Source organism: Psammomys obesus, unplaced genomic scaffold, assembly GCF_907164565.1.
Source record: "Psammomys obesus unplaced genomic scaffold, mPsaObe1.curated_primary_1811, whole genome shotgun sequence".
NCBI classification, from domain to species: domain Eukaryota; kingdom Metazoa; phylum Chordata; class Mammalia; order Rodentia; family Muridae; genus Psammomys; species Psammomys obesus.
The window spans coordinates 6,231,780-6,258,127 of NW_026596131.1; the positions used below are offsets into that span (position 1 = coordinate 6,231,780).

The 26,348-nt window shown below is 42.6% G+C and overlaps 1 protein-coding gene across 1 annotated transcript in view; it reads left to right on the forward strand.

The window, feature by feature from the left end:
* Positions 1 to 1,460: 1,460 nt before the first annotated feature.
* Map2k6 (mitogen-activated protein kinase kinase 6) overlaps positions 1,461 to 26,348 on the forward strand; it is a 113,891-nt gene continuing 89,003 nt past the window's right edge. The window contains exon 1 of the mRNA XM_055592554.1: positions 1,461 to 1,732. Coding sequence (XP_055448529.1) covers positions 1,717 to 1,732 — 16 coding nt within the window. The 5' untranslated portion in view covers positions 1,461 to 1,716. The remainder of the gene's footprint in view (positions 1,733 to 26,348) is intronic.

Here is a 26,348-nt window from a genome sequence, read left to right on the forward strand (position 1 = left end):
AGCTGACACATGGTGGGTGGCCTTCTCTCTGATTCGTGGATCACTCAGATGGTCCTGGCTTCCTAGAATTCTTAATACAATTCCAGACATTTTCATTAGCAGCCAGGGCCTATGAAACATCTTTCAAAAGGGCTCTTGGCGTCTTCTCACAACCAGCCTCTCCCAGTTCCAACCCCACCTGTATCACTGGGGGAGAATTTACATTCTTAAAACAGTGCTTTGATTAAGTTTCCCCGCCTCAAAATCTTCTACCTCTTCTGTGTTTTTGAGTAAATGCCCTCCCAGCAGGTAGATTCTGACCACCACCACTCTTGCCCACCGGGCAATAAGGCATTCTTAGCGTCCCAGGAATGGACAGGTGGCCCTATTCCCCCACAGTAGCTTGTAGGTCCTTTCCCATGTGCCTGGAAAGGACATTCCTGAAGGCGGTCTGCAAGGAAGCCCTAGCTCCCTGCTCACTCCTCCCTAATCCTTCCCCCTTCTTTCAGGGAATGCTTGTCCCTCGGACTTCCTAATAAAGGGGAGAGCTTTTTTCCCCCCACCAAGATAACTGCCCACCTCTAGCCTTGAGCGCTGCAGGAAAAGGGGAAAATCCCCAGGTCTGGGAAGACGCCCGGCACATTCTGGGCTCCCAGCAAACATCTCTTGATGGTATCAGAAACATCCAAGACATTCGACTTTATTCACTTAGAGTACAGTTCCGACCACCCACCCTTTCTTCTCCAGGCCAGGGACTTTTCCCTTCATTCTCTCTTGCCTCAGGCAAGAAATTTTGTTCTCTAACATCTTAATTTTGATTAAAATTTGCTTTGATATATAAGAAACAAAATTTCCTTTCTAACCCGGCAAGAAATGAGAGCTTCCCAAATCTCTCTCTCCCAGTCCTACCCAGCACTGAAATTTCAGGTTAAAAAGAACTGACCCGGATCGCTCTTTACTAAATAAAACTTTGTATCTTCTCTGAAGCGCCAGACCACTACCAAAATCCCCATTCAAGAAAAATGTTTGTTGTGAAATGAGGTGTCAGGGTGAACGGTCTACAGGCAGAACAGTACACAGACGCTGAGCTGGGGAAAAAAAAAAAAAAAAAAAAATCAACGCGTTGAACCTCGAATTAGACCTTAGCCTAGTGGTGCCAAAAGCGCCTTAGCTAACCCTGTGTTCTCTAAGCTGTTGATTCGGGGGCTTTTCGAGAACAAAAAGCCTCCTTTCATGGATCGTGCGGTTTGTCACCCTTCACTTACTAAAGAGTGTATGTCCGATGTTTATCTGAGTGAGATCTCTGTCGCGCTCAGCCAGTCATCCAGTTCAGCCACCGACAGAAGCACGTTTCCTTAAATCAGAGACCCGTGGACTCTACCTGAGAACTACATTACCCAGCGGGCCTCGCGCCTTTCGCAGGAAGGACGTCTGCGCACTAAGATACTCAGTTCCAAGTTTGGAGCTTTTAGCTGCCAGCCCTGGCCCATCATGTAGCTGCAGCACAGCCTTCCCTAACGTTGCAACTGGGAGAAAAATCACTTTCCAGACTGTTTTGCAAGGTGTGCAATTACATCTTGACTCCCTGAAAGTCCATCTGCTGCATCGGTCAAGAGAAACTCCACTTGCATGAAGATTGCACGCCTGCAGCTTGCATCTTTGTTGCAAAACTAGCTACAGAAGAGAAGCAAGGCAAAGTCTTTTGTGCTCCCCTCCCCCATCAAAGGAAAGGGGAAAATGTCTCAGTCGAAAGGTAAGAGCCTATTTGCATTAGTTGCAAAAAATGCAAAGGCTTATGCATGCATTCATGAATGCATGGATGCAATTTTCGCCCGGCGATTGCATTTTTAAGTTTGAGGTTTTCCACAGCTCAGTTGCATTTCCTGTTTAGTGTGTGTCTTTTTTTGCAGACACAGAGAGTTCCTGTAAGGCAGGGCTTGCAGTTCAGCTGTGCGTTGACATTATTTGCATTCTTCTACTAGGATTACCGAGCCTTTTTGCCTTTTGCACAGTCAGGAGAGATATAGCAGGTTGGTAGCGTCTAAATGTGCAATGCTTTATATAATAGTACATTTCTCTAGTGTGCACGCATATTCAAAGTAATTTTGTGTGCAACAGGAATCCAAACTTTCGAAAAGTCGCGAGGTGAAGATGAAAGGTAAAACTCGACTTAAACTACTAGGAAATTTATGTGATCTTATATTCTTTGAGGGCATGAGCCACTGCGGTGCCAGTATTCAGCTTACATTTGTATTGATTTCGTTTTGGACATTAGGCAACTTTTGATTTTTAAGGGAAGTGAAGGTGAAATGTGGAAAGAAGTGTATTACTGGAAAAAAAAAAAAAGCAGACAAGTCTTGCTCTTACGAGATTTTAAACTTTGCTTGCAATGATGAAGACCTAAATGTGTTTGGCCATTTGGAAGATGGTTTTGCGCCTGGGGGAGGATTTTAGGGGGTAATTGTATTTTTAAGCATTGCATCCACACGAGACGAGTGCACTGTCTCTCTGGCAAATAGAGTGAACTCTAAGTGTGTAACTGCATAGATTTGGTCAGAAGTCCTGTAACAGGTCAGAAGCTCAGGGCTCTGGTTGCGTTTTTTTTTTTTTTTTTTTTTCCCTCAAATTTATTTAATTAAAATATTTTGTAGGGTTGTTTTTGCAGACTTATTGATGTTCTGTAGAGGGAATTAAAAAAAAAAAAAAGGATCCTAGCATGGGATCAAAGATGAAGGTGTGCTTAGGCGCTTGTGAGACCTTCAATGACTTTTTTTCTGTAGCAATCTTCCTTACCGTACAGAAATCAGGTGGCATCTGAGAAATGCCCCCAAGTGAGGAGGGGTGCTAGGCTACCTGGGGGTACTGCTGGAGTAAGACCTGGTGACGTTGAAGTATCCAATAAGCTTTTGGCCACACTTTGTTGGGTTCTTATCCCTCTCCCTGATAAAGATGGTGCGTCTGGCCTCATGAAGAGAGAGGGGGGCTGCTCTTCAGAGTTTCAAGTAAGCTTGTTTATGGTTGTCATGGCTTGTTTTGTGTTTAATATCAGGAGAGGATGAAATGTGTTAACTACTTCAGAAATGTGCAGATGAACCTAGAAGTTGGCATTTTTTTTTCCTAAGGTGTGGATATTTCTTAGCTAGGGAAAATTCAGAATTTTGTAATTGAGCAGAGAAATAAGAGTTGACAAGAGCCAGGCCATGCTATAGCATACTAGAGAAATGACTTCTAGTTACTTTGCATTTGGTAAACATTCACTCATTCATTCAATTCAGCTTACTATGCGTATGTATGATATGCATGCTTATGTCTGTATACATGCTTATTCATATATGTACATGCACACGTATATTTACATGTATGTGTAAGTGCATAGAATCTAGGGGTACTCGAGAATATTTAAAATGAAATCTTTGTCTTCAAGAATTGCCATCTGGTTTGTGAGGAAATTTTTGCGACACGGATTACAGCGCAGTCTGGGCCAATGAGATGGCTCCGTGGGCAAGGGCGCCTGCAGCCAGGCCTGACTACCTTCATTCCATCCCCCAGACCCACATGGTGGAAGGAAACTCCTACAAGTTCTCCTCCGACCTCCACACGTGCACCGTGCACACCCCATACACACAGAGGAAATAAATGAAAACATAATATAAAAAACTTTAAACAGCCCCACTACTGAAGAGGACTAGGACCTCCAGAGTTTAGAGGCAGTATGGAGTCCTCCATCTGTGGAGTTGTCAGGAAGTTGCATGAAGGTTGTATGTGTCACAGCCTCCCCGCCACCACCACCTCACTTTGGACTTTAGGCTCTAAAGTAACTTTCTTCCTGCATAGTTTTTGGTCCTACTTGTGAGATAAATCTCTTTCTCAGCAGGTCCCTCTTTTTTTTTTTTTTGTACTCTGGAAGCTAACAGGGGTGTAATTGTGTGGCACTTTCCCACTCTTGATCATGGTCTTTCTAGTCAGTTTCCATTCGATGCAGATAAGCTTTCTCAACCAGATCTTGCTTGCAAACTGTATCTGCTATGAACATGAGGTTTTTACCCTGAAGGAGAATTATTGGTGGAAAGACCTTGGGCAATCATTTTAGACATGGCTAGGGAGTCTTGGCCTGGACTTTTTATGTGGGCTGGGCCTAGCTCAGCAGGGCTCTCCTCAAATGGCCAAAAGCACTTTTTTTTTTTTTTTTAATCTTCGTCTTTCTTCTTTTTGATTCCAAACTTCTTTTTAATACTTTAGCCAAATGAAATGGGAGGAAAAGTGAGAGGTGGGTACAATCTCACAGTATTGAAGAATTTAACAACATGTTCAATTCACGAACCTTTATGAACTTTTTGGATCACTATAATTCGGTTTTACAGACCTCTAATTTCAGGCATAGCAGAGGCAAAGAATTACAGACTGCCCAGGAGCTGGAAGGACTGGGCTCCGTCTTTCCTAGCCTTACCAGCATTGGGATTCCGAGAAAGAATTTTCTTAAAAAGAGATTCTGTTTTCCACAGTTGTGAGTTGAGGTGGTATGTTTCTCAGCTTGTTTGTATTAGCTGTCTGGGGTTGAGCTGACATTTTTCAAATGTTAAAGCAGTAGTGTGCCTTTTGAGGAAATCTGAACTGTAAGTTAACAGGAAGGGTACCAGAGTGTGCAGGAATTCCTGCACATTACAGGAAGGCAAGCCACAGGAAAAATGTGTCATCTACACTACCCAGGAGAGAGAACTATTGTGATCAGCCAGAATGGTCTTCTGAGGGAGGCAGGGTGGTCTAGCATCTTCTGGTTTTCCTGAAAATATATAAATTTGGCCCTTGTTAGAAGCCAGTCTTTCTAACGTCTTCTTCTGGTTACCTTGTGAAAACAATATGAGCTTATTTTAGTTGAATGTAGTCATAAGTAAGTCATGTAAGCAATGCTTACAAGGCGTGCTTCGGAAGGGGATGGGAGCATGGCTGGGAAGATCTCAGCCCCCTCCCCCGAGTTAACCTCTGCTTTTGTAATTCACTCCATCCTGGGGAAGCAGATGTGTAGATTTCTCATTCAGTGCGCATGTCTTGTTGGGCTGTACCACACGGACTTGTCATGCTTAGCCTATAATCTGAGCTAGTGTGTTTTATAACTCTGTCGGTCTCAGGACACCCAGTCAGAACAGGCACCTTGGGCCTCCTGCTTGCTTTGTATTGGTGTTGCTTTCAGTTCTTTCTAATATGGTGTGTTAGCTAAACTGGACGTGTGTGTGTGTGTGTGTGTGTGTGTGTGTGTGTGTGTGTGTGTGTGTATTGCTGATGCAGCTCCTTCTGGACACAAAAGTTGGGATCCTTTCATTTTTCACAGATTAATACCATTTTAAAAAACAAAAACAAACAAACAAACAAAACAAAACAATCCCCCATCTGTTAAAACCTAAAAAAATCTACAGGGAGTATTTTTAAAACTTTAAAATGTTTATGAATAGTACTTCTTTATTATAGGAATATTCAATAGAAAAGAAAAACAAAATGACCGCTGCAGAATGCATTGTGGCATGTTCTCTTCAGGCTTTTGGTCTGTGCGTGTGTGTATGAAATGTGCAAGGTATGTGTACCACTAGTGTCTGTTAGGCTACTTTTTATTCTACTTACCAATATGTTATGAAGTGTGTCTGAGTCAGTGTATTTCTACATTAGCAATCTCCAATTCCATTGCATTTGCTTAAATAGACTTTCAGTAACTATTTCCTCCAGGATTATACTTATTGCCACATATTTTCCACCATATGGTGGCAAATAGACTGAATTCCAGGGAGTCAACTGCAGATTATGGGTGTCTATATTTCTTTCATCCCCCAATATTTTCTCTATATTCCAAACCTAGGCTTTTATTATCATTATTCTATAAATGGTCCATGTTCGTTAACAAATTTAAACCAAAGAAAAATTCATGATAAGAATATACATCTTGAGCCAACTTTGGTGGTGCATGTCTTTAATTCTGGAATGAGGGAGGCAGAGGCAGGTGGATCTCTGTGAGTTCAAGGACATCCTGATCAACATAATGAGTTCTAGGGCAGCCTAGGCTGCATGGTGAGACCCTGCCTCAAAAATTACATTCGTGCACATGCGTGCGCACGCGCACACACACACGTACACACACTTCACCTCAAACTACTCAGAGAGATAATTGCTGTTCACTTTTGATAACTATCTTTATAAACAGTCTTTTACATGTGTTATTTTACTGTATGGGATATTTCCCTTAAACTCCTCCATGAGTCTTGGCTGTCTTCCAGTACACATACAGTAGCCTCATTCTTTGTTATAATCGCGTACTTTAACTTATAAGAACATAGCCATATACTCAGCCTTCCATGGACATCCATGGAATGGATGGAGAGATGGTTTAGCAGTTAAGAGTGCTGGCTGCTGCTCTTCCAGAGGACCGGGGTTCAATTCCCAGTACCCACATGGCAGCTCACAACTGTCTGTAACTCCAGTTCCAGAGGATTCGCCTCCCTCACACAGATATACATGTAGGCCAAATGTCAAATGTACATAAGAATAATTAATTAATTAATTAAAATATTTTCAGACAGCCAGCATAGTGGCATAAGCTGGTAATCCCAGCACTCTGGGAGGAAGAGGCAGGTGGATATCTGTGAGTTTGAGGTCAGCCTGGTATACAAAGTGAGACCAGGCCAAACAAGGCTATACAGAGAAACCCTGTCTTGAAAAAAACAATTTTTTTTTTTTTAGACAATATACTTTGATGGTATTCTTTCCTCTCTCCAACCCCTCCCAGATGTTCCCCACCTCCCTACCACCCAACTTCGTGCTCTTTTTCTCTCTGAAAAAAAAAAACAAAACAAAGTCAAGAACAACAAACTACAAAAATATAAAACAAAAAACAAAAAACACCAGAACGAAAAGAAATACACCCCACATACATGCGCGCACTCGTGTACACACACACACACACACACACACACACACACACACACACACACACCCTGTAGTATCTGTTTTGTGCTGGCCAACTTCTTCTGGGCTTGGGGACAGCCCTACCGTGTGGCTGCTCTACCCATATGTCCAAGTATTTCCTTAGGAGTATTCCTAGAATTGGAAGTCCTGGGTTGGGAGCGTGTATGGATATGTGTCTCGACTGTTTTCTAGAGAGTCGGAACTTTCCCATTTTCTCCAGGGATGTTTGGGAGTCTCTTTCCTTTCAAGCATAATGGTGAATATTGCCAAATGTGTCACTCTCCTATTTTTCCTCCTCTCGAGTATAATTTGAAAGAGAACCTTTGCCAATTTGATAAAATGTATTTATATTTGATTCCGACTTACATTTTTTGAAGTGATAAGTTGAAATTTTTCACTTATCTTGACATTCCTGTTTAATTTGCTTTTTTTTTTTTCATGTCACAAAATATATCTTTAAAATTTTCGCTTAAAGATAAAATTAGTTTTAAAGTTAGGCTAGAAAACCCCAGGACTGTAGGGGTTAGATAATCATGGGTTGAAAGCTGGGTTCTATACAACTAAACAATTTCATCCTTTGGTAAGTTCTAATTCTGCTTTTGACCAAAATGTCTTGTGCATATATCACATTTTATAATGTAAACTCAGTATGGTTACACTGTCAGTAGCTGTCCAGACTCACATAAAAATAATGAGAAGATTATAATGATCTGCTTTGAATTCCAGACTGAGAAATAACCTATTTCTGGGCGTGTCTGGAGTTTTAATTACGTCTACAGCAAAAAGTCGCTTTTCTTTAGTTTTCTAAGTAATTTTTATATAGTACCTGTTTGTTTTGTGGACCTTGATAGAAAATAATGAATTGTTTCAGTTTTAATTACAGGGCTAATTCCAAGGAACAGTTGATTTCGGTGTACCTCATTAAAACAATTAAGGCTACAGTTAATGTTGTTGACCTCACAAGGCCTGTGTCCGTCAGGTGTGATGTATTCTTGGCTTACCCACCATAAGCCTCCTGCTTATGAATCCTGGTACTACCTGATGCGATTTAAGAGTAGGAAAGGGCACTACTAGCCCGGGTTTGTCACTCTGCAAATAAGCAGACTGAGGCCTTAGAATCAGTGAGTTGTTTGCAGAACCTACAGCCACAGATAAGCGTGACTTGCCTGATTCTTCACCCAAAGTTCTCTTCACTGAGCTACACGCCAACACTGATAATCCACATTATGCTCCTCCCCACTATGTCAGAATTTAGTGTATTTTACAGTTTTCATTTTATGTGTTTTGTGGGGAGCAAGCTGGTGATGGGGAGAGGAGAGTGATATAGTCATCCAAATTTATTATTCTTCGCCCAAGAAATGGTGATCCATGAATCATGGTGGTAAGATTTTTTGCTAATTCTCTGCCAAAAGATATTTTGCAAATGCTCTCATTCTGATTGCCAGTTGCCTGCAGAGTACAGCTATGAGTTTTAAGGTCTATAATTACTGTTTGCCTTTTACGGACTATCTCCTTTGGAAGATCTTGCAGGGTAGGTAAACGTCACATATGTCCTTGCTTCTGTAACTCTTTCGGTGTTCTGTTGTGTTTATCGATAATCGATAATCGCTGTTCAGTAAACACATTCTGAAATTATTTTTCATCAGTAAGCATAGTTGTCATTTTTCCCCTAAAAGGTTTGGGGTAGTTAAACTATAAACACAGTTGCCTTTACTCTTCCTTGTTTGCATTCAAGGTCTCATTATCTCTTTGCTTGATCATTATCTCTTTGCAAAATAGCATAAAGATAGTGGCTGAAGAAGTGTCATTCTTTCTACGAAGCCCTCTAAATGGATTTAATGGTTGCATGGTACTTTCCTAACTTTTTGAGGTGTTGGGGCTAGCCTGTATCCCTAACATTGTTGGGTGGAGATAGGTGAATTCCAGAGCTCCATGGCCAGCGAGCAAGCATAGGTGAAATGGCTGCCTTCTGGTCCAGTGAGAGATCTTGTCTCAAGGCAATAAGGTGAAGAGTAATGGAGAAACCTGCCCTCCTGCGTTGAGTACGTGCCTGTGTGTGGCTACCTGAACCCTTAGGGACATGCCTCACGCATGCATGCGTGTGTGCACACACACACACAACACGGACGCACACACAAACATACACAAAACAAAAGGGACAAATAATCTGCTGACGATGTTGCTCAGTTTAGTTGCTCGTAGTTAGTACGAGGCCAAGGTGTATGGTCCAAAGGAGCACGGTTGGAAGGGTAGAAATGAATGTCTCCATGTCCCTTGCTGCTTTCGGTTTCTAGGTCTACGGAGCCTTTGAAGGGTTATTAGTGGCAATTGAGAAAATGTTAATAGTGGGCTTCCCTCCACTAAAACAGATCTGCAAGCGAGTCCATACTGTGATCGCTTCCTGCTTGAATACCACTGCTGCCACTGGCCACCTCTGCCTGCCTGGATTTCATTTCCTCAGATCACCTTCTCTCCCTACACTTGTGTGTGCAGTTTGACAAGACCACTCGTTCTGTTTTGCAGAGGAGATTCAGGGAAGTCGATCACAATTTCTCGTTTCTTGGTTAGCTGTGCCCTGAGACAAGTCTTAAGTCGGCATTTGGAAGATGCCCTGTGGTTTCTTTTGCTTTCCAGAACGTACCTCTTGCTTCCATATGCTCCACAGGCTCAGTCTTAGATGCGGATCCCTCCATGCACATCCTTCCAAAACACAGTCAACCCCTCCCCTGCCCTCTCATCGTCATTGTCATTATTTGCTAGAGTCACTTTTATGTGTAACTTTTAAAAATAGCACATAAATCCTAGAGCTAGATACAAATGAGTAAGTTAACTATAGTATACCTCTACCCCCATGGACTGATGGGAAGTGGAGGAGGCAGGAGGCAAACAAAACAAAACAAAACAAACAAACAAACAAACAAACCCAATTTCCCATGCTATAACCAGTAGCCAGGAAAGTACAGCCTCTGTACCAAATCCTATGAGCTAAATCAGACTCCCTGCTCAGTTTTGAAGGTGCCAAGGATCTAACCCAGAGCCTGATGCACGCTACACCTTGCCCTGAGCTATATCCCAGCTCCAATTTATTGTTTTTAAATCGACTCCTGACATTTAGAGTATAATATAATAATTCAATAAATAAATACAATGAGTAGTGATCAGACTCAGGCAATTGTCATTTCTTTCTTACTCTCCATTTCTGCTTACTGAGGACCTTTAAACTCTGCTTGTCTAGTTGTTTTGAAATATATAGTAAAAGCCGAGCTCACTGTCACACACCTGTGACAGAGGCATATCTGTGACTTCGAGACCAGCATGGTCTACAAAACAAGTCTAGGACAGCCAAGGCTATACAGAGAAACCAAGTTTCAAATATATATATATTAAATGTCTTTCAATTATAAGTACTCTACCTTGGGTCAGAAGAATGCAAGTAATTCTTCCTGATCTGGGAATTTAGCTCAGCTGGTAGAGTGCTTGCTTGGTATGCACAAGTCCTGAGCTGATCCCGAGCAGCGCAGAAAGTGAGAGTGGTGCACACCTGTAATGCCATCGCTCAGTAGGTGGAGGCGCGTGGATCAGAAGTTCAAGATCATCCTTGGCCACACAGCAAGTTGGAGACTAGACTTGGCTATATGAAACCGTATTCTAAAAATAGATGGACAGACAAAAAAGCCACATCATGAAGGAAGAGAAGGGATAATTGCTTGTAGAACATTCAGACTCAGTGTCCACAAGTAGAGTTACATTGTAGCGCAGATCTAGTTGCTTAGTTTCTGTGGCTGGTGTTTCATCTGCGGTATTGGGATTGGGTTGTTCTAACAGGGATTCTGGGTCCCACCAAGAAGAAAATATTTACCGTTTGTTCTTTTCCGAAAACATTTGCTCTGAGTTTGTTCGGCTCTGAGTTTGTTCGGGTGAGTGGAGTCAGGGGGTGGGGTGGGGGGGTCTTGCTATGACAGGGCTCCCAGGTTGCTTTCCTGTTTGATTTAATGGGACATGGTCAGCCTGGCCTGCAATCCTTTGATCACCTATTGGGCCCACCCTGCAGTAAGTGTCTGGGTGGCCTTTCTCCTAGCTGTGTGAATTCAGGTCATTGCTCTTTCTGCCCAAAGAAAGCAGCCACTCTTCTCCTTTAGCCCATCTAGGGGTCCCTTTCCCTTCTCTGTGCGCTTCCTGTTGGCTTTACAGGTTTTTTTTTTTTTCCTTTCCTTTCCTTGAGGAGCTGCCCATTCCTTTTCCTTCCCACATTCTCTCATCCTTTCCTTGATCCTAAGTTTTGTTTAGAAAGTACATTGAAAGCCACCCTTATGCCACCACCATTGTCTGGTGTTGTTGATCTTCATCATGACCTGGCCCAGAGGCTCCATAGATTCCTTTGTATGAAGATGAAAGTCTTCCATGGTAGAACATTCTCCATGCTCCACAGAGGGCTTTCTGGTTCTCTGAAAATACTGGACTGTCTTCTTAGGTTTGTTCCTAATCCTGTTGTATTATTTAATGGTGGTGTCTTGGTTGTGTTGTGAGTATCCCTTTGATTATAGATCTACTCAATTAAATATATACTGTGTATATTTCAGAAAGATGGCTGTTGTGAAGGTTCTGAAAGCGAAGGAAGGTGAAAGGCACAGGAGGACAGAGACATTTTGGCAGGATGAGACCAGTTTTTTTTTTTTTTTAATTTTTTTTTTTAACCTAGATTGATTGAGTGACTCACAGTGAAGGTGCTAGGTTCCAGGAGTCCAGAAGGGGTTGCTGCTCTGTGTTCTTTGTTTCAGACACTGTGCTTCATAATGCCTATAAACTATATCAGCTCTCCCTCTTACTCAGTGAGGTGACATCCCGTTTTGTAAATGAGCAAACTGAGGCCAGAGAGGTTATGAACTTAGGTGTCAGTTAGACTGACAGTGGCAGAGCAGAGGTTTTAGCCTGAGTCCAGAACCCTGTCTCACATCTATTCCACTTTAGCTCCTCCTCCAAAATCGAATTTTGAAACCCTTTGCACAAAAGAAATGGTTGCAGATAGGAAATCTGATCAGAGTCCATAGAGGCTCAGTCCATTTGGACATGCCTGGGCCCAGTGTGGTAGTTAAGAAGTGTGACCCATGCCTAGCTTTTTCTAAGTTCCCTTTGACATGTCCCTTTAAGTGTCTGGTAAGCAGAGGATGCCAAGTCGGATTCATTTCTGACTCCACAGGTTGAGTTCCAGGCATACATTTCCATTTATCTGAAGGAGGCTGATTATAGTTGATCTGCTGGCAGATATGGTTAAATGTCTCCTGGAAGTTTATGTTAAAACATTGGTGACAAATGGTTCTGTTCGCTGATCATAGGCTGTAGAAACTGAGTGGACTTAAACCTTGTGCATGTCCTTACATGCCTGCGTGACCCTGCTTCAAACCAGAACACAGCCAATCCTGGTTCTCTTTTGGCTTTGTTGTTTCCTGGCTTCCTGGTTATTTCTATGTAAATATATCAAGTGCATTTTCCTTGAAATTATGAATGAACCACTGTTTTCTTTTTATACTGGACTGTGTGAAGGGACCTGAGTAGGTAAGCTGAAGGAGTTGGGAATGAATATATATATTTTTTATTTACTTAATTATTTGAGACAAACTCTCCCTATAGAGCTCAAGCTACTTTTGAGCTAGATACATGGCTACAGACAAGCTACTTTTAAACTAGAACAGGCTGGCGTTGAACTCATATTGGTCCTGTTTCACCCACCCTCACATGCTGGGATGACAGATGAGTTCCACCATGCCCAGCTATGAATCTCCCAATGACTTCCTTCTTGTCTTTTTTTCTATCCAAAGCAGTGCTGTCACACCCATCCTTCAAACTGGGAACAAAAGATCTAGACATTGAACAGCTGGTTCTTTGGTCTCTTCCTTTAATCTTTCTCCTCTAATCATACATGAGATGGGATTACTTAGGCATAAGAACAAGGCTAGACTCTGAAGGACCATTGGAAGCAATGAATTTACAGCTTTTCTGGAGGTATTTGAAAACGACACATTGTAGACTTCCTTTTTAATTTGTTCCTCTGTTCTCCATACCCACTTGGACATTTGATGAACAAAGCAAAACCTAGAACAATCCCACAGACTCTGGACATACCTACAGAGGAGACTTGGGTAACCGATTTGTTTGGAGTGATTGGACATACCGGCTTTTGAAGACGTTGTGCTGGTGGGAGAGGTGTGTGGGTGGGTGATGGTGGCACTGGAGAGATGGCCCGGCAGTTTCCTCAGAGCTCTCACTGCCCTTGCTGAGGCCCTGGGTTCGGTTCCCAGCACACACACCGCCGTGTATACACGCTCTCTAGCTCCATCTCCAGTGTATCTCATGTCCTCTTCTGGCTTCTATCAGCACCAGTCATGCAGGCAAAACACTACACATAACCTAAAAAGAAACAAATCTTAAAAAAAAAAAAAATGCTGTGCAGGGCAGACGCGGAGAAAATACACCCGACTTTATTCTCTGTATTATTCATCAGGAAGTCTTGCAAAAATCTACTTTAACCCCAGGCTGCAGAGTCTTCCTCCTCTCAGTGGAGAGACTGAGGTTAATTCATGGTGCTATTAGGAAGATTAAACAAGGCTGTGCATATAAAATGCTTTGTTCCGTGCCTGGCCCTCATTCATTTCACAAGTGCTCACAGAGTACACGTCTGTGCTCGAGGTACTTCACTGTAATCATCTCTCTATAATCAAATTTGTTTCCCTCTTCTTTCCCCTTCAGTCCTTAAAGGCATTCTCATGTGGGAGGAGATAAAAATGTCCACAGTTAAGATTTTTCTAGAGCTGGGGAGCCTTGTGCATAACAAGACCAGGAGAGGCTTCATAACTGGTGTGGGAACATTCATGGCATCTTCAGAGTAGATGAGGATTTGAGTCCCACATCCAAAGTAGAGGTGGGAAGGAATCTTGACTTCTAACATCCAGTGGCAGCGACTGAATGCTGGGATAGGCAGGGCAGTTCTTCAGAGGGATTAAAAATAAAAAATAAAAAATAAAAAACAAAAACAAAATAAAAAGAAAAGAGATATTGCCAGGAAAATACCTGGGGAAAGACTTTGTCTTTTCAAAGCACTTCCTTTTCATAGCAAGGTAAACATGGTCCTGTTTGTAAGTGGAATGAATCCTATACCCCGCTTTTAGGTATGCTTTTGGATTGTAGACACTCCAGGAAGTCTGGAGGTTAATAGTTAAGCAAGTATATCATATCAACTAGGTTTATAGGCACACTGTAATGATATAAGCAAGCTGTTGGTTCAATAAGCAGCGTCTAGCTGGGTCAGGGAATATTTTCCAGAGCATGATTGCAGTGTAATTTTCATTTTTTATAACCTACTCACATGCCAGCCTGCCCTTTTAATTTCTTTGTACCTTTCTCTTTTCTAGAACCCATCTAAAAGAGGAGCAAAACCATACCATATACCTCTGAATTCTTTAGAATAGAGTTCTAGAAGATTCTTTGTTTTGCTAAGTTTATTCTCCCAAGAGACACATATATGCACATACATAACTAATCTCTTAAGCTATATTTTTTTCTGTAAATTGTATATCTTCTGCAAATTATCTGTGGATATGAGAATTGAACATATAAGTTGCAGGTAGATTATATAAAGCAACACAATTTCTAAAAAAGTACAACTTGAAAAATAAATTATATCTTTTTTTGTAATTGATAGATTAAATTATTTTCTTTTGCTAGTTCAGTTTCAGAACTATAGTAGCCTTCTACTCTGAAACACACAATGGGCCTTTTCTCCCAAGAACCCTGTACGTAGGCACCGTCTTTTCCTTCCTTGCCTCTGCTCGATCAGCCATCAGTGTTAGAACAGTGGCCATGGGGTGGGGGTAGGGGAGGAGTTAGACGAACCACCCATAGTCAGAGCTGTGCCAACCACGGGGCTGATTTCTGCCATCTTGATGAGTTACGGACAGTGTAAAACCCAGCCATGTTCACAGGAACTTTTTTCAGGTGTCTTTCCCAGTGAGCCCTGGTGAGATTTTGTTCTTGGCTGTGCTTTGATTTTCATAGGGAAAGTAGGAGAGGGTGGAGATTACATTTCGATGTGGTTTCAGAAAAGAACTGAGAGATTTTGATATGTTTGGTTAGAACATTTTCTCCACCCCGAATTTCAATTGTGTGTGTGTGTGTGAGTTCCTTTGTGTATATATGTGCGTATTCATGTGTATGTTGTGTGCACGTGTGTGTAGGTGTGTCCATGTTCGTGTGTACGCATGTGGAGGCTGGGGGTGCACTTCAGGTGTAGCTGTTTTTCAGGAGTCATCTACCTTGGGGCTGGAGAGAAGGACTAGTGTTTAAGAGCGCTTGCTGCCCTTGAAAAGGACCAGTTCAAGTCGCAGCACCCATGGTAGTTGGCCACAGCCTCCAGCCTCACGGGGTTCGAGGCCCCTGGCCTCCCTGAATGCACCATGTACGTGCATTCATGTACTTGTATACGTACACGTATACATGTAATTAAAAATCAAAATAGTTGATTTTTTTAATTAAAAATCAAATAGTTCTTTAAAAAAAAACTTTAATAAAAGAAAAGTCTCCCACCTTGTTTTTTGGGAGACAATGGCTCTTACTGTCCTGGGGCTCAGTGATCTGTCTTGGTTGGCTGGCCAACCAGCTCTGGGGATCAGTTTGTCTCCGCCTTCCCAGCGCCCATATTACAAGTGTGGCCCGAGCCAACTGCCTTCTTTATGTGGGTCCTGGGGCTCAAGCCTTATTCCTCGTGCTTGTATGATTAGCACTTTACCAACTGCGGCTTCTCAGGCCTTGCATTTCGGTCGTTCTAATGTTTTGTCTCTAAGGACAAAGCGTGTGGTCAGCATTGAGGAGTGTGAGAACTGGAGGAACACGTCTCTTTTGGTTGGATGCAGTAAGCATTGCTGACCAGCTGACCGGATCCCGTGCCCCCTGTATAGTTCTCTGTGGACATAAAGACAGAGTCCTGTTTCTGCCCTCTAGAAGCCTGTTGTCTAGTGGGATGCATTTGTATGGTAGAGCTCCTGGGACAAAGTTTCACATGTTGGGTGGCTTGAATACCAGATATTTAGTGTTTCATAGATCTGGAGGTTAGCAGTCTGAAGTCGAGCAGGTAGTACGCTCTGCTTCCTCTGAAAGCCAGGAGGGCGATCTGGTCTCTCCTACCTTCTGCTGGCCTATTGGCAGGCTTCCAAAGGCCCTTCCTAGGTAGACTCACCACCCAGATCTTTGCCCTCCAAGTCACATGGCACTCTCCCTTGTCTATGTGTCCGTATTCAAAATATCCCTTTTTATAAGGAAGCTAGTCATACTGGAACAGGGGCCCACCCTATTCCAGGGTGACATCATCTCAAGTAACAACATACAACCTCCCTGTTTTCCAGTTAGGTCACATTCTGAGGTGCTGGTAGCTAGGATTTCAGCGTATTAAATCTTGGGGGACATAGCTCAGCCTATAACTTGGGTAAACAAAGATGTCAACAAACCTATGATATGCCATGTGATGAGCAGGTAAGGCACAGAATGGAATGTTTCAGGATACTGATGAAATGAGGCTTGTGGGAGATAGGGAAGCCTGTCAGTAAGGGAGGGCATTAATTTGGCACAGTAGAACTTAGAGTGGGATACTCAGGAGAAGAAGGAGCTAAACAAGAATCTTGCTCACTGGACGTTGGATGCTTCTAAACTGGGATGTGTTAAATTAGAAAACAAATGTGCACACCCGTGTGTGTGTGTGTGTGTGTGTGTGTGTGTGTGTCTGTCCATACACGCTCTTGTTACTGATTCCCCAAACTGAGTATTTATTAGTAGTGAGATGAGTGGATCATTCTCAGTGGTTGCCTCGGGCAACTGAGGTGTAGACAGAGGGGTGAGATCTTAAAGGTTGGGGGAGAGGGTGTCCTTCCCATTGTAGCAAGAGGCAATAGTCTCGATGGAACAAAGCTTGGGAAATGAGAGTAAAATCTGTAGCCAAGAGAAATTTATTTTTAGAAAATGCCTGTAAGCCTTAATATAAAAAGGACTACACACGTGTTACCAAGCTTTTGCAATATTGATTTTTGTTCATTTTCTTTCTTTCTTTCTTTTTTTTTTTTTTTTTTTGTGGTGCCTGGGATAGAAACTGTGACCTTGAAAATGTGAGGCAAGGATACCTCCACTGAGCTATATCTTCAGCCCTTGATTATTAATAAAAGGTCTTTTAAATTCTATGCACATGTATTTAACAAGCAGCTTCATCACTGTAATGTAATCTGGGTAATCGGGATAAAGGTTATACATTAGAATGCCAAGAGCCACTTCATGAGGGGAGGCAATAAAGAAAGGAATGGTTAGTTATGGTATGCAATGTGTTGAAGGTTAAAGTCAATGGGAAATAGCTTGTGTGTGTGTGTGTGTGTGTGTGTGTGTGTGTGTGTGTTAGAAAGAGTGTTCATGATTCATCTACTGTCCCAGTGGCCCATGATGGTGAGTGTGGAAGCCAAATGGGCAGCCTAGGGAATGTCATAGGGGGGATGTGAAGATAAAGCCCAAAGCTCAAAAAAATCATCACCTGTACTGTTGTCCACTTAGGGGTGCTGTGGAATGCGGTCTTGGGGAAGAGGGCAGACACGGGTCAAACAAATGGACTGATGTAGTAAGCAGGCAGGAAAGAAATGCATGAAGAAAGAAAGAAAGAAAAAAGAAAGAAAGAAAGAAAAGAAGGAAGGAAGGAAGACAGGAAGGAAGAAAGACAGGAAGGAAGCAAGCAAAGAAAAAAAGCAAAGCAAGCAAGCAAGCAATATGCCTGGTTAGACTTATATTCGAATGAGTTTCAATGTGGAGTGTGAGGTGGTCTTGGGATAGGTGAACCAAATAACCAGAGAAACCAGGTTGAATGTTAGGGAATGAGTGAGTTCCACACGCAAGAGGAAGGAAGAATGAACGGAGAAATCAATTACAAAGCCCTAAGCAGGGAGTGAAAGAATCTGAGAAATCAGGCTGGGTATGTGGTAGATGGGCTGGAGAGATGGCTCAGTGGTTAAGAGCACAGTCTGCTCCTCCAGAAGACCTTGGATTGGTTTCTAGCCCCCACATGATCACTCAACTTCCTGGGGATCTAATGCCCTCTTCTGGCTGTCATCACCAGGCTGGCATTCGGTACGCAGTCTTACATACAGGCAAAGCACCCATACACATAAAATAATACTGTGAAAGCGAGAGAGAGAGGAAAGAGAGAGAGAAGGAACCGGGCTGAAGAATTTAGCCAAGCATAAGTGCTTATTACATTTGACCCCTGCGTGTGAAGAGTGAGTGAGCATCTACTTCGCCGGTCTCCTCCATCTTCAGAAGCAGGTTGTTTACCTGGCTATTATGTGAGGGTGTATTTGGAAGAAGCCTGGGGAGGCACATGTACATGGATACGCAGAAAAAAGAGCAACAGAGACCAGTTTGGGACTTGTTCCAGACGAGCCCAGACTTATCTTCCGTGCTGAGTACGAGCGCACAGCTCGCTAAGTGAGACCAGTGGAGTCTGACGCAAGGGGGAAGGTTTAAACCAGCTTGCATTGTCAGGTTTTTGTGGTCTAAGAAGCAATGCAGTTTCTCTCTCTTAGGTTAGGGGGTGTGCACAGTGCAATTCACAAAGCAGCCCCAAATCCTGAAGGCCCAGCAAGTGCTAGTGGGAGGACCTGCCAGAGAATTCTATCAAAAACTATATCAGGGTCTTGTAAAGAGGCTTGTAAAGACCCCTTGTAAAGAGGCTTGTAAAGACAGCATTTCTGTGGACAGCACCTATCTTGTAATACTGACTACCAAGTGTCTATTCTGTTCGAAGCTCTGCCTCAATTACTTTATTTTTTACTAAGAACTTAGGGCTTTGAGGTAGCTCCAATGCTTATAAAAGCCTGGGAAGTATATGGTGTTCCCATCTCATAAAGAAGGAAACTGGAAATCAACCGAATAGCTCATCCATCATCATACAGTTAGCGGACACGGAGCTGGCATCTGATCCAGTTCATTTAATTCCCTCCCTGCCCACCTCTTTTCTCATTTTGATTAAACCTCAGATACCTTTAGTATCCTAGGCAAGCATTCTACTACCAAGCTGTAGTCCCAGCCCAAATCCTCTTAAATTCTAAAGTTCATCCGTCTCTGTGTGCCACTAGTATGTTAAAACAGTGGGAAAATGGAGAACCGTTTTAAGACAGAGAGGGCTTGTTTGGACACTTATGTGGTAGCTACGTGATAGCCTGATAGATACCTGTGTGACATCAGAGATTATGGAGGAAGGAGAATAGCATTAGTGGAATGGATACTGCTGACATAGAGTGGATATAAACCTTTCTGGAGGATGATAACAAGTACGTGCATTTGTGTATTTGTGTGTACTTTGTTTTAGCATCAAGTAAAAGAGGACTCAAAGAATTTCATTGAGTCCAATAGAAAGAGCCTAAGCTGAGCCTGGTAGTTACTAAGAGATATGTTCTCTAACTAGCTCCCTTCTACCTTGCCCTCCCTCCAGTTTGCTCTCCCTCTACCTTGCCCTCAGGCCTCCTCTTTGCTCTCCCTCCTCCTTGCTCTCCCTCCACCTTGCTCTCCTTCCTCTTTGCCCTCCTTTTCACCTTGATCTCCCTTCATCTTGCTCTCCCTCTCTGCCCTCTTCCCACTTTGCTCTCCCTCTACCTTGCATTCCCTCCTCCTTGCTTCCCTCCACCTTGCTCTTCCTCTACCTTGTTCTCCCTCCTCCTTCCTCTCCCTCTACCTTACTCTTCTTCCACCTTGCCCTTCCTCCACCTTGCTCTCCCTGCACAGAATCTTCATTATGCCTTTCTCTGGGATCCTTTCTACTCTCTGCCTTCCGCTGTGGATCAGGATTTTGCTCACTCATCAGTTGCTCATGGGTGAAAACAGCCACTATTCCTTGAACTGATTTGACTTTGTAGTTTCTTTAAAACTGTTATTATAAACTTACTTACTTGGTGCCATGTTAAATATGGAAATCCCAGGGATTGAACTCAGGTCTTCAGGCTTGTCAGCAGATGCTGTTGCCTGCTAAGCCATCTCACTGGTCCAACTCTATAGTTTCCGTATGTACTATTCCTGAGCTACTTAGAGTCTGTAGTCTGAAATAGAATTCTGCATGTTTCAAAATAAATTCTTTACTGAGTGACTATTTGATTGTCTAGGTCTAAAGCAAATATTCATCACAGTGCTCACAAATTCTCACACGCATCACTGTCCACTTAGGGGTGCTGTAGAACCAGGTTATTTGGGTAGTCAGTGGTGATGGGACTAGCAAATAGGTTGACCCAGCAAGCAGGCCAGAAGGAAGTGCATGAAACAAAGTGAAAGCAACCAGGATGCCTGGTTACACTTACACTTATTTATGTTACTTTAGTAACACTGTTTTTAGATTTCTTTATTTTATGTGTGTGTGTGTGTGTGTGTGTGTGTGTGTGCGCGCGCGCGCGTGCGCTTTGGGTGCATGTGTGTATGTACTCCATGTGTGTGTCTGGCGCCCGAGGGTATCTGAAGAAGGCATTGGATCCCCTGGAATTAGAGTTATAGAAGGCTGCGAGTCACCATGTTGCTGTTAAACCAAGGGCCCCCGCAAGAGCACAAAATGACTTAACCCCTGAGCCATCTCTCTAGCCCCAACTAGAATTACGCTAAGTGATGTGGCGACGGTGTTGTGAGCTCTGAGGTTTCATATCACTCTTTTGTAATGAGTAGAGTGTATTTGTGAAGTTGAAAGTGGCAGTAATAGGACTTGGCTACTGAAAAGATGTATTTCCTTAGACTGGCTCGTGTTCACTGTTTGTAGAAGAGGCCACGGGTGCAGACAGTCATTTATCCTGCCACCAGTTGCCTTTGCAAGAAGGCCATTAAAGTCACAATATGAATAATAATAAGGCTGGGGAGAGATGACTTGACTTGAAAGCATGAGGTCCTGAGTCTGAGCTTGAGAACCTTGATAACAGAGCCATACCTGGTGGAACATGCTTGTGACCCCAGTGATGGGGAGGTAGAGACAGGACTATCTCTAGGGCTTGCTGGCCAGATGCCTTAGCCTACTTGGCAAATTCCAGGCCAGTAAGAGATGCTGTTTGAAAAACCATTGATGGATGCCTGGCATGGTGGAGCATACCTTTAATCCCAGCACTCTGGAGGCAGAGGCGGAGGCAGGTGGATCTCTGTGAGTTCGAGGTCAGCCTGGTCTACAAAGAGAGTTTCAGTACAGCCAGGGAAACCTATGTACTGTTACATAGAGAAACCTTGTCTTGAAAAACCAAACCAATCAACCAACTAAACAAACAAAACCCCTTTGATGGTGGCACCTGAAGAATGACACCCAATCTTCATCAGTGGCTTCCACATGTATGAATATTCGTGTGCACACACCCACATACATGTACACACACACATGTATATGCATGCACACACCAATGATGTAATCTAATTAGTCAACTGAGGTCATGCCCCTGACCAAAGAAAAAATAAAACAGAAAATGTCACTGGTGCTTTCTGATGCCTAAGTGGCAAGTGAAGGGCTGTCTGATGATGAGACAACAGTCTAAATAGTCTGCCCCACTGATGCCAGTAAAGACAATACATTGGAATCAGATGCTTACATCTTAGAAACCTCATGGGCTGGACACATCATTGTAGAGATGAGGTCATTCTAACCAAGAGACATTAAATAGAAATGCTAAGGTATTGGTGAGGCCCCAGTGGAAGGAAGCAAGGTCTTCTAAAGCTCACACCTGGGTCACTGGTAGCATCTCAATAGCATTTTGATGCTGAGCTGACTTTGGCTGTTGGAGCAACCCTTCTAGTCCTCCCGCAAAAGAAGAAGCTTTGGTACATGGACAGAATGAAGCAGCACTAGAGCCCAGAAAATCCTAAAGTTCTGTGTGGTTGGAAGGGAGGGGCCACCAGGCAGAGCAGTCGGAGATGAGGGAGGAGCAGCGGACCAAGGGAGATATACTCATTGCGAGGCTGAGCCGTGATAACAAGTACGACTAACATGGTCTCTTCCAGCAGCTTCACATAATTTAGTACTTTGGATTCAACTGTTCATCTGCCTCCCTTGGCAACAGGGCTTTGCTAATATGCTGAGTTCAGTATGGAGCAGAGAGCCAAACTGGCTTTGAGGAGCTTTCTGTTGACAAGTCCATGGCTACGTTTATCAAGAGATCAAGAAGGATACCAACCTTTAGAGGGAAGGGAGTTCATTCGGGCTGCTGCGAATTGGATGTGACTTTCTTTAGCCAGCGTTTGATGATTCAACTCAATGACACTATGCTGGCATCTCCCCAATTTGCGCTTGCCCCTGTTCAAGAGGGCATGCCTTGAGGTCTGATTATACAGCTTTTCATTTATACGGGCACGTCTCCCTCCCCACTTTTTGTTTTTCTGTGAACTGACTTGACATCTCTGCCTGCCAAGAGCCAGGGAGTTTGCTGGCTCTCCGCCCCCCCCCCCTCCATGAGGTCACATTGGTGTTGCCTCATTTGAATGTCTGCCATTCTGGAGGCTTCACGAAGCAGAAACTGAGCAGAAACTCAGTGTATGTGTTCTAGAGCTGGTGACCTTTTGGGGCCTTTTGAAATCACTTTTACTTTTGGGGAAAAGCCAGTTCTAGAGAGTCTTACAAAATGTAGGACGGATGCTAAGGATGATAACCAGATTCAAAACCAGTTGTAAGATGATCTCTTTTGGATTTCATAGTTCCTTGAAGATTACTTTTGTGTTACTCTTTTTTAGCTTGAAATTTCCAAAATTGGTATCCATAGCTTTGCCTAGTTCTTAGCAACAAACTTAGCAATCTCTCAAACACCAAAATGGACTAGTTACCTATATTTTGAAAGTTCATTTTTAGATCTATTTATTTCATGTGTCTGAGTATTGGCCTGCATGCATGTGTTCATGTATGTGACCTATATATATGTATACCGCATTCCTGTCTTGGTGCCCATGTAACTCAGAAGAGGGTGTTGGAACTTTGTGGACGGTTGTGAACCACCATACAGGCGCTGAGGATTGAACCTTGATCCTCTGCAAGACTAAGTGTTCTCAGTAATGGACGGATGTAGAATCTTATCCTATGATTTCCCAGGGCTTTGGGACCTTCCCCTGTAACTGGGATGTCTCTTTATTCTCTGGCTCTAAAAAAAAAAATGCTTACTTCGGGAGGACATACAGGAGCTAAAATGTGTGAAGAACACACTGAAATTCCACGCAAATGTAGACACACAGAATCAAGATGCTTTTGTGCCAGTGGGTGAGATATGGTACTCATTTCATCTCTCTTTCATTCTAGTTTGACTCAAGGAACTCATGTCTCCTTCTCTTATTTGTCACTGAAGCTTGGAAAAATGAGCTACTTATATCATAGTCTACTGATAACCTGGATTTTTCATTAACTGAAGTTGGCTGATTTTTAAAACAGATTATATGTTATCTGTCTTCACTCTGATGAGATAAAGGATAAACCTTGGATTTAACAGAAGAATGGTGCCTATAATATGATCAAAAAGTGTGTTTGTGTGCCTGTGTGTGTGTATGTGAAGTCGTCAAAAAAAGGGGAGGCAGCATTCCTTCAGCAGTTGTTTCTCTTTTTTCTTCCTAAAGGTTAAAGAATAATGATCTAAAATAATGATCTAATAATGATCTAAAATGTATTTCCAGTCTTTGGAATTGATTTAATGGGATTAAAAAGATAGGTGCACTGCCAACAGCCTTAGATTCTTAGCCAGCAAACAACTCTTTAAAAGAAGTGGACAGCTGTCACACTCTCTGCCCTGTAAGAGACTGAGCTTTGGAGAGACAATCACAGATGAACAGATCTCATCTACATATCTAGATTCCACTTTTTTTCACTTTTTTTTTTTTTTTTTTTCCTGGAGCTTCTGTCCTCAACCCTCCCTTTCAGGAGCAGAGCTTTTCATTTCTCTTCCTCCAGAAGACTCTGTTTTGCTTTTGTTTTTTTTTTTTTTTTTTTAATATAGGTTTAGGGTTAGGATTATGGTTAGGGTTAGTGGGTTGGGATTGGGATTAGGGTTAGAGGTTATAGTTAGGATTAGGGATCAGGGTTAGGAGTTAGACTGAGTTAGAGTTGATGTTAGGGTTAGTATTAGTGTTAGAGGATTAAGATTAGGAGTTAGAGATTATAGTTAGGGTTAGGGTTAGAAGTTAGCCGTAGGTGTTGGAGTTAGAGTGGGTTAGGGTCAGGATGGGGCTTATGGTTCTGTAAAGCTTGATGAGAATTAGTGAGAAAAATGCGACCATCTATTTATTAATGAATTTAATAATATTTATTATGTTTTGAATGCTTTATAAGGAACTTGATATTTATTAATGATTCTTTATGTTTTATTTTTTTTATCTGGTTTACAATTTATTATCAATGGGCAGTTTATCTGTCCATGGTATCTTATACCTGTAATCCCAGCAGTCCTGAGGATGAGTTAAGAGAATCACCAAGGGTCTGAGGTGAGCCTGAGCTATATAGTGAGTACCATGTGAACCTGAGCCACAGTCAGACTGGATCTTAGCTCCCCCTCCCCACCCTTCAGCCATACATCATAAAAACTTTTTTATCTCAAAAACTGGTATAAAGTAGTGGTCAGCAGATACCTTAATACTGCATTGCTATCAGTATCTAGGGATAGCTGTATGTGAACTTGTAATGCTGACTAAAGTTGTTTCGGTAACTCCAGCCTCTTGTTTCTTGTCTTTTCAATTTCATAAGCGAACCCCTTGCCACATGTGTAGAATTCCATGCATCCCCCCTTTCTATATGTATACTTTATTGTCATATATTCATATATCATGAAATCCCTTTTAGTGATTCTGAAGCATAGAATCTGCTTGTTTTTAGTAATGCAGAAGGTAATGTCATCAAGGTCAAAACATTTTTCACAAGAGACAAGGGAGTTCCTGTGCCCAGTAAGCAGTCATTTTTATCCCTTCTTCTCAGTGTTCCTGATAATCATGAATCTGTTTCTCTCTTTGTGAAATTGCCTCTTCTCAATATATTTATGAATGAAAATCCTATGACATGTTTGCATCTGGCTTCCCTTGTAAAGGGTTTTATAGGATTTCTATATATTTTGGCATGGATCAATGCTTTGTTCCTTTTGGAGGCTTCATAACCTTCTACTATACTGATAAACCACATTTCTTTTCTTTGTATTTTGATAATCACCTAGAATCTAAAGAATTTCAGCAGAGGCAATTCATGAATGCATGTAAGTATAGCTAATGCAACTGAAATCAAGAGCCTATCTATAAAGAATTTCCACCATTTAAGTAGAAAGTAGCCTAAAAGAAAGCAACACATTTTAAATCTCAGGATGAGCAAGGTGCCTTGGTGTGCATCTCTAGTCCCGGCACTGCAGAGGCAGAAACAGGCATCTTTATGAGGTAGAGGCCAGCCTGGTCTACATAGCAAGTTCCAGGCCAGCCAGGCTTATATAGGGAGACCTTGTCTCAAATATCCTCCTCCTCCTCCTCCTCCTCCTCCTCCTCCTCCTCCTCCTCCTCCTCCTCCTCCTCAACAACAACAACAACAACATCTCAGAGATGGAGGGACATTTTCAGGTGGACTTCCTCATGGAATTAGATAGTCTTCTTGTGAAGCTAAATCTTTCAGCAGTTGTGGGGCAAGAGGAAGCCCAGAATCAGTAGACAAGCACACGGGTTCTAATTTGGTTTAGCTGGTTGCCCGCTGTGTGACCTCATTCTCCTACTCCCCAAACTTCCGCTTGTTCTAGTGGCTCTGTCTCCAACCTTCTGTTAAGTTTGTTTTGCATATGCATTACCTCATTTCATTCCTACAACCTTCACAGAGAAAAAATAAAATTGTATGTTTCGTGCTCCGGCAATGAAGGTCAATTGAAACCTGAGCATTTTACATATTATGTTATAAGACTGGTTCTTTTCTTAAAAGAAAAGAAAAGATTTATTATTTATCATGTATATGTGTGCAGGTGTATGGGGTATCCGAAGAGGCAGAAGAGGAGGGTTTCAGATCCCCTGGAGAGCTGGGTGTGGTGGCGCACACCTTTGATCCCAGCACTCCGGGAGGCTGAGGCAGGCAGATTGATGTGAGTTTGAGGCCAGCCTGGTCTACAAAGTAAGTCTAGAACAGCCAAGGCGACACAGAGAAACCCTGTCTTGAAAAACCAACCAACCAACCAACCAACCAACCAACCAACCAACCAACCAACCAACCAACCAAATAAAAGGAGCAGACCCTCTAGAGTTGGAGTTACGTGAATTTGAGAGTTATCTTATGTGAGTAATGGAAACTGAACTCAGGTTCTCTGGAGAAAAAAATAGCAAGTATTCTTAAGCACTGAGCCATCTCTCCAGCTCCAAGTGGTTCTTCTTTGAACGTTGCATTTTAGATCTCCTCTGCTGTCTCTGTG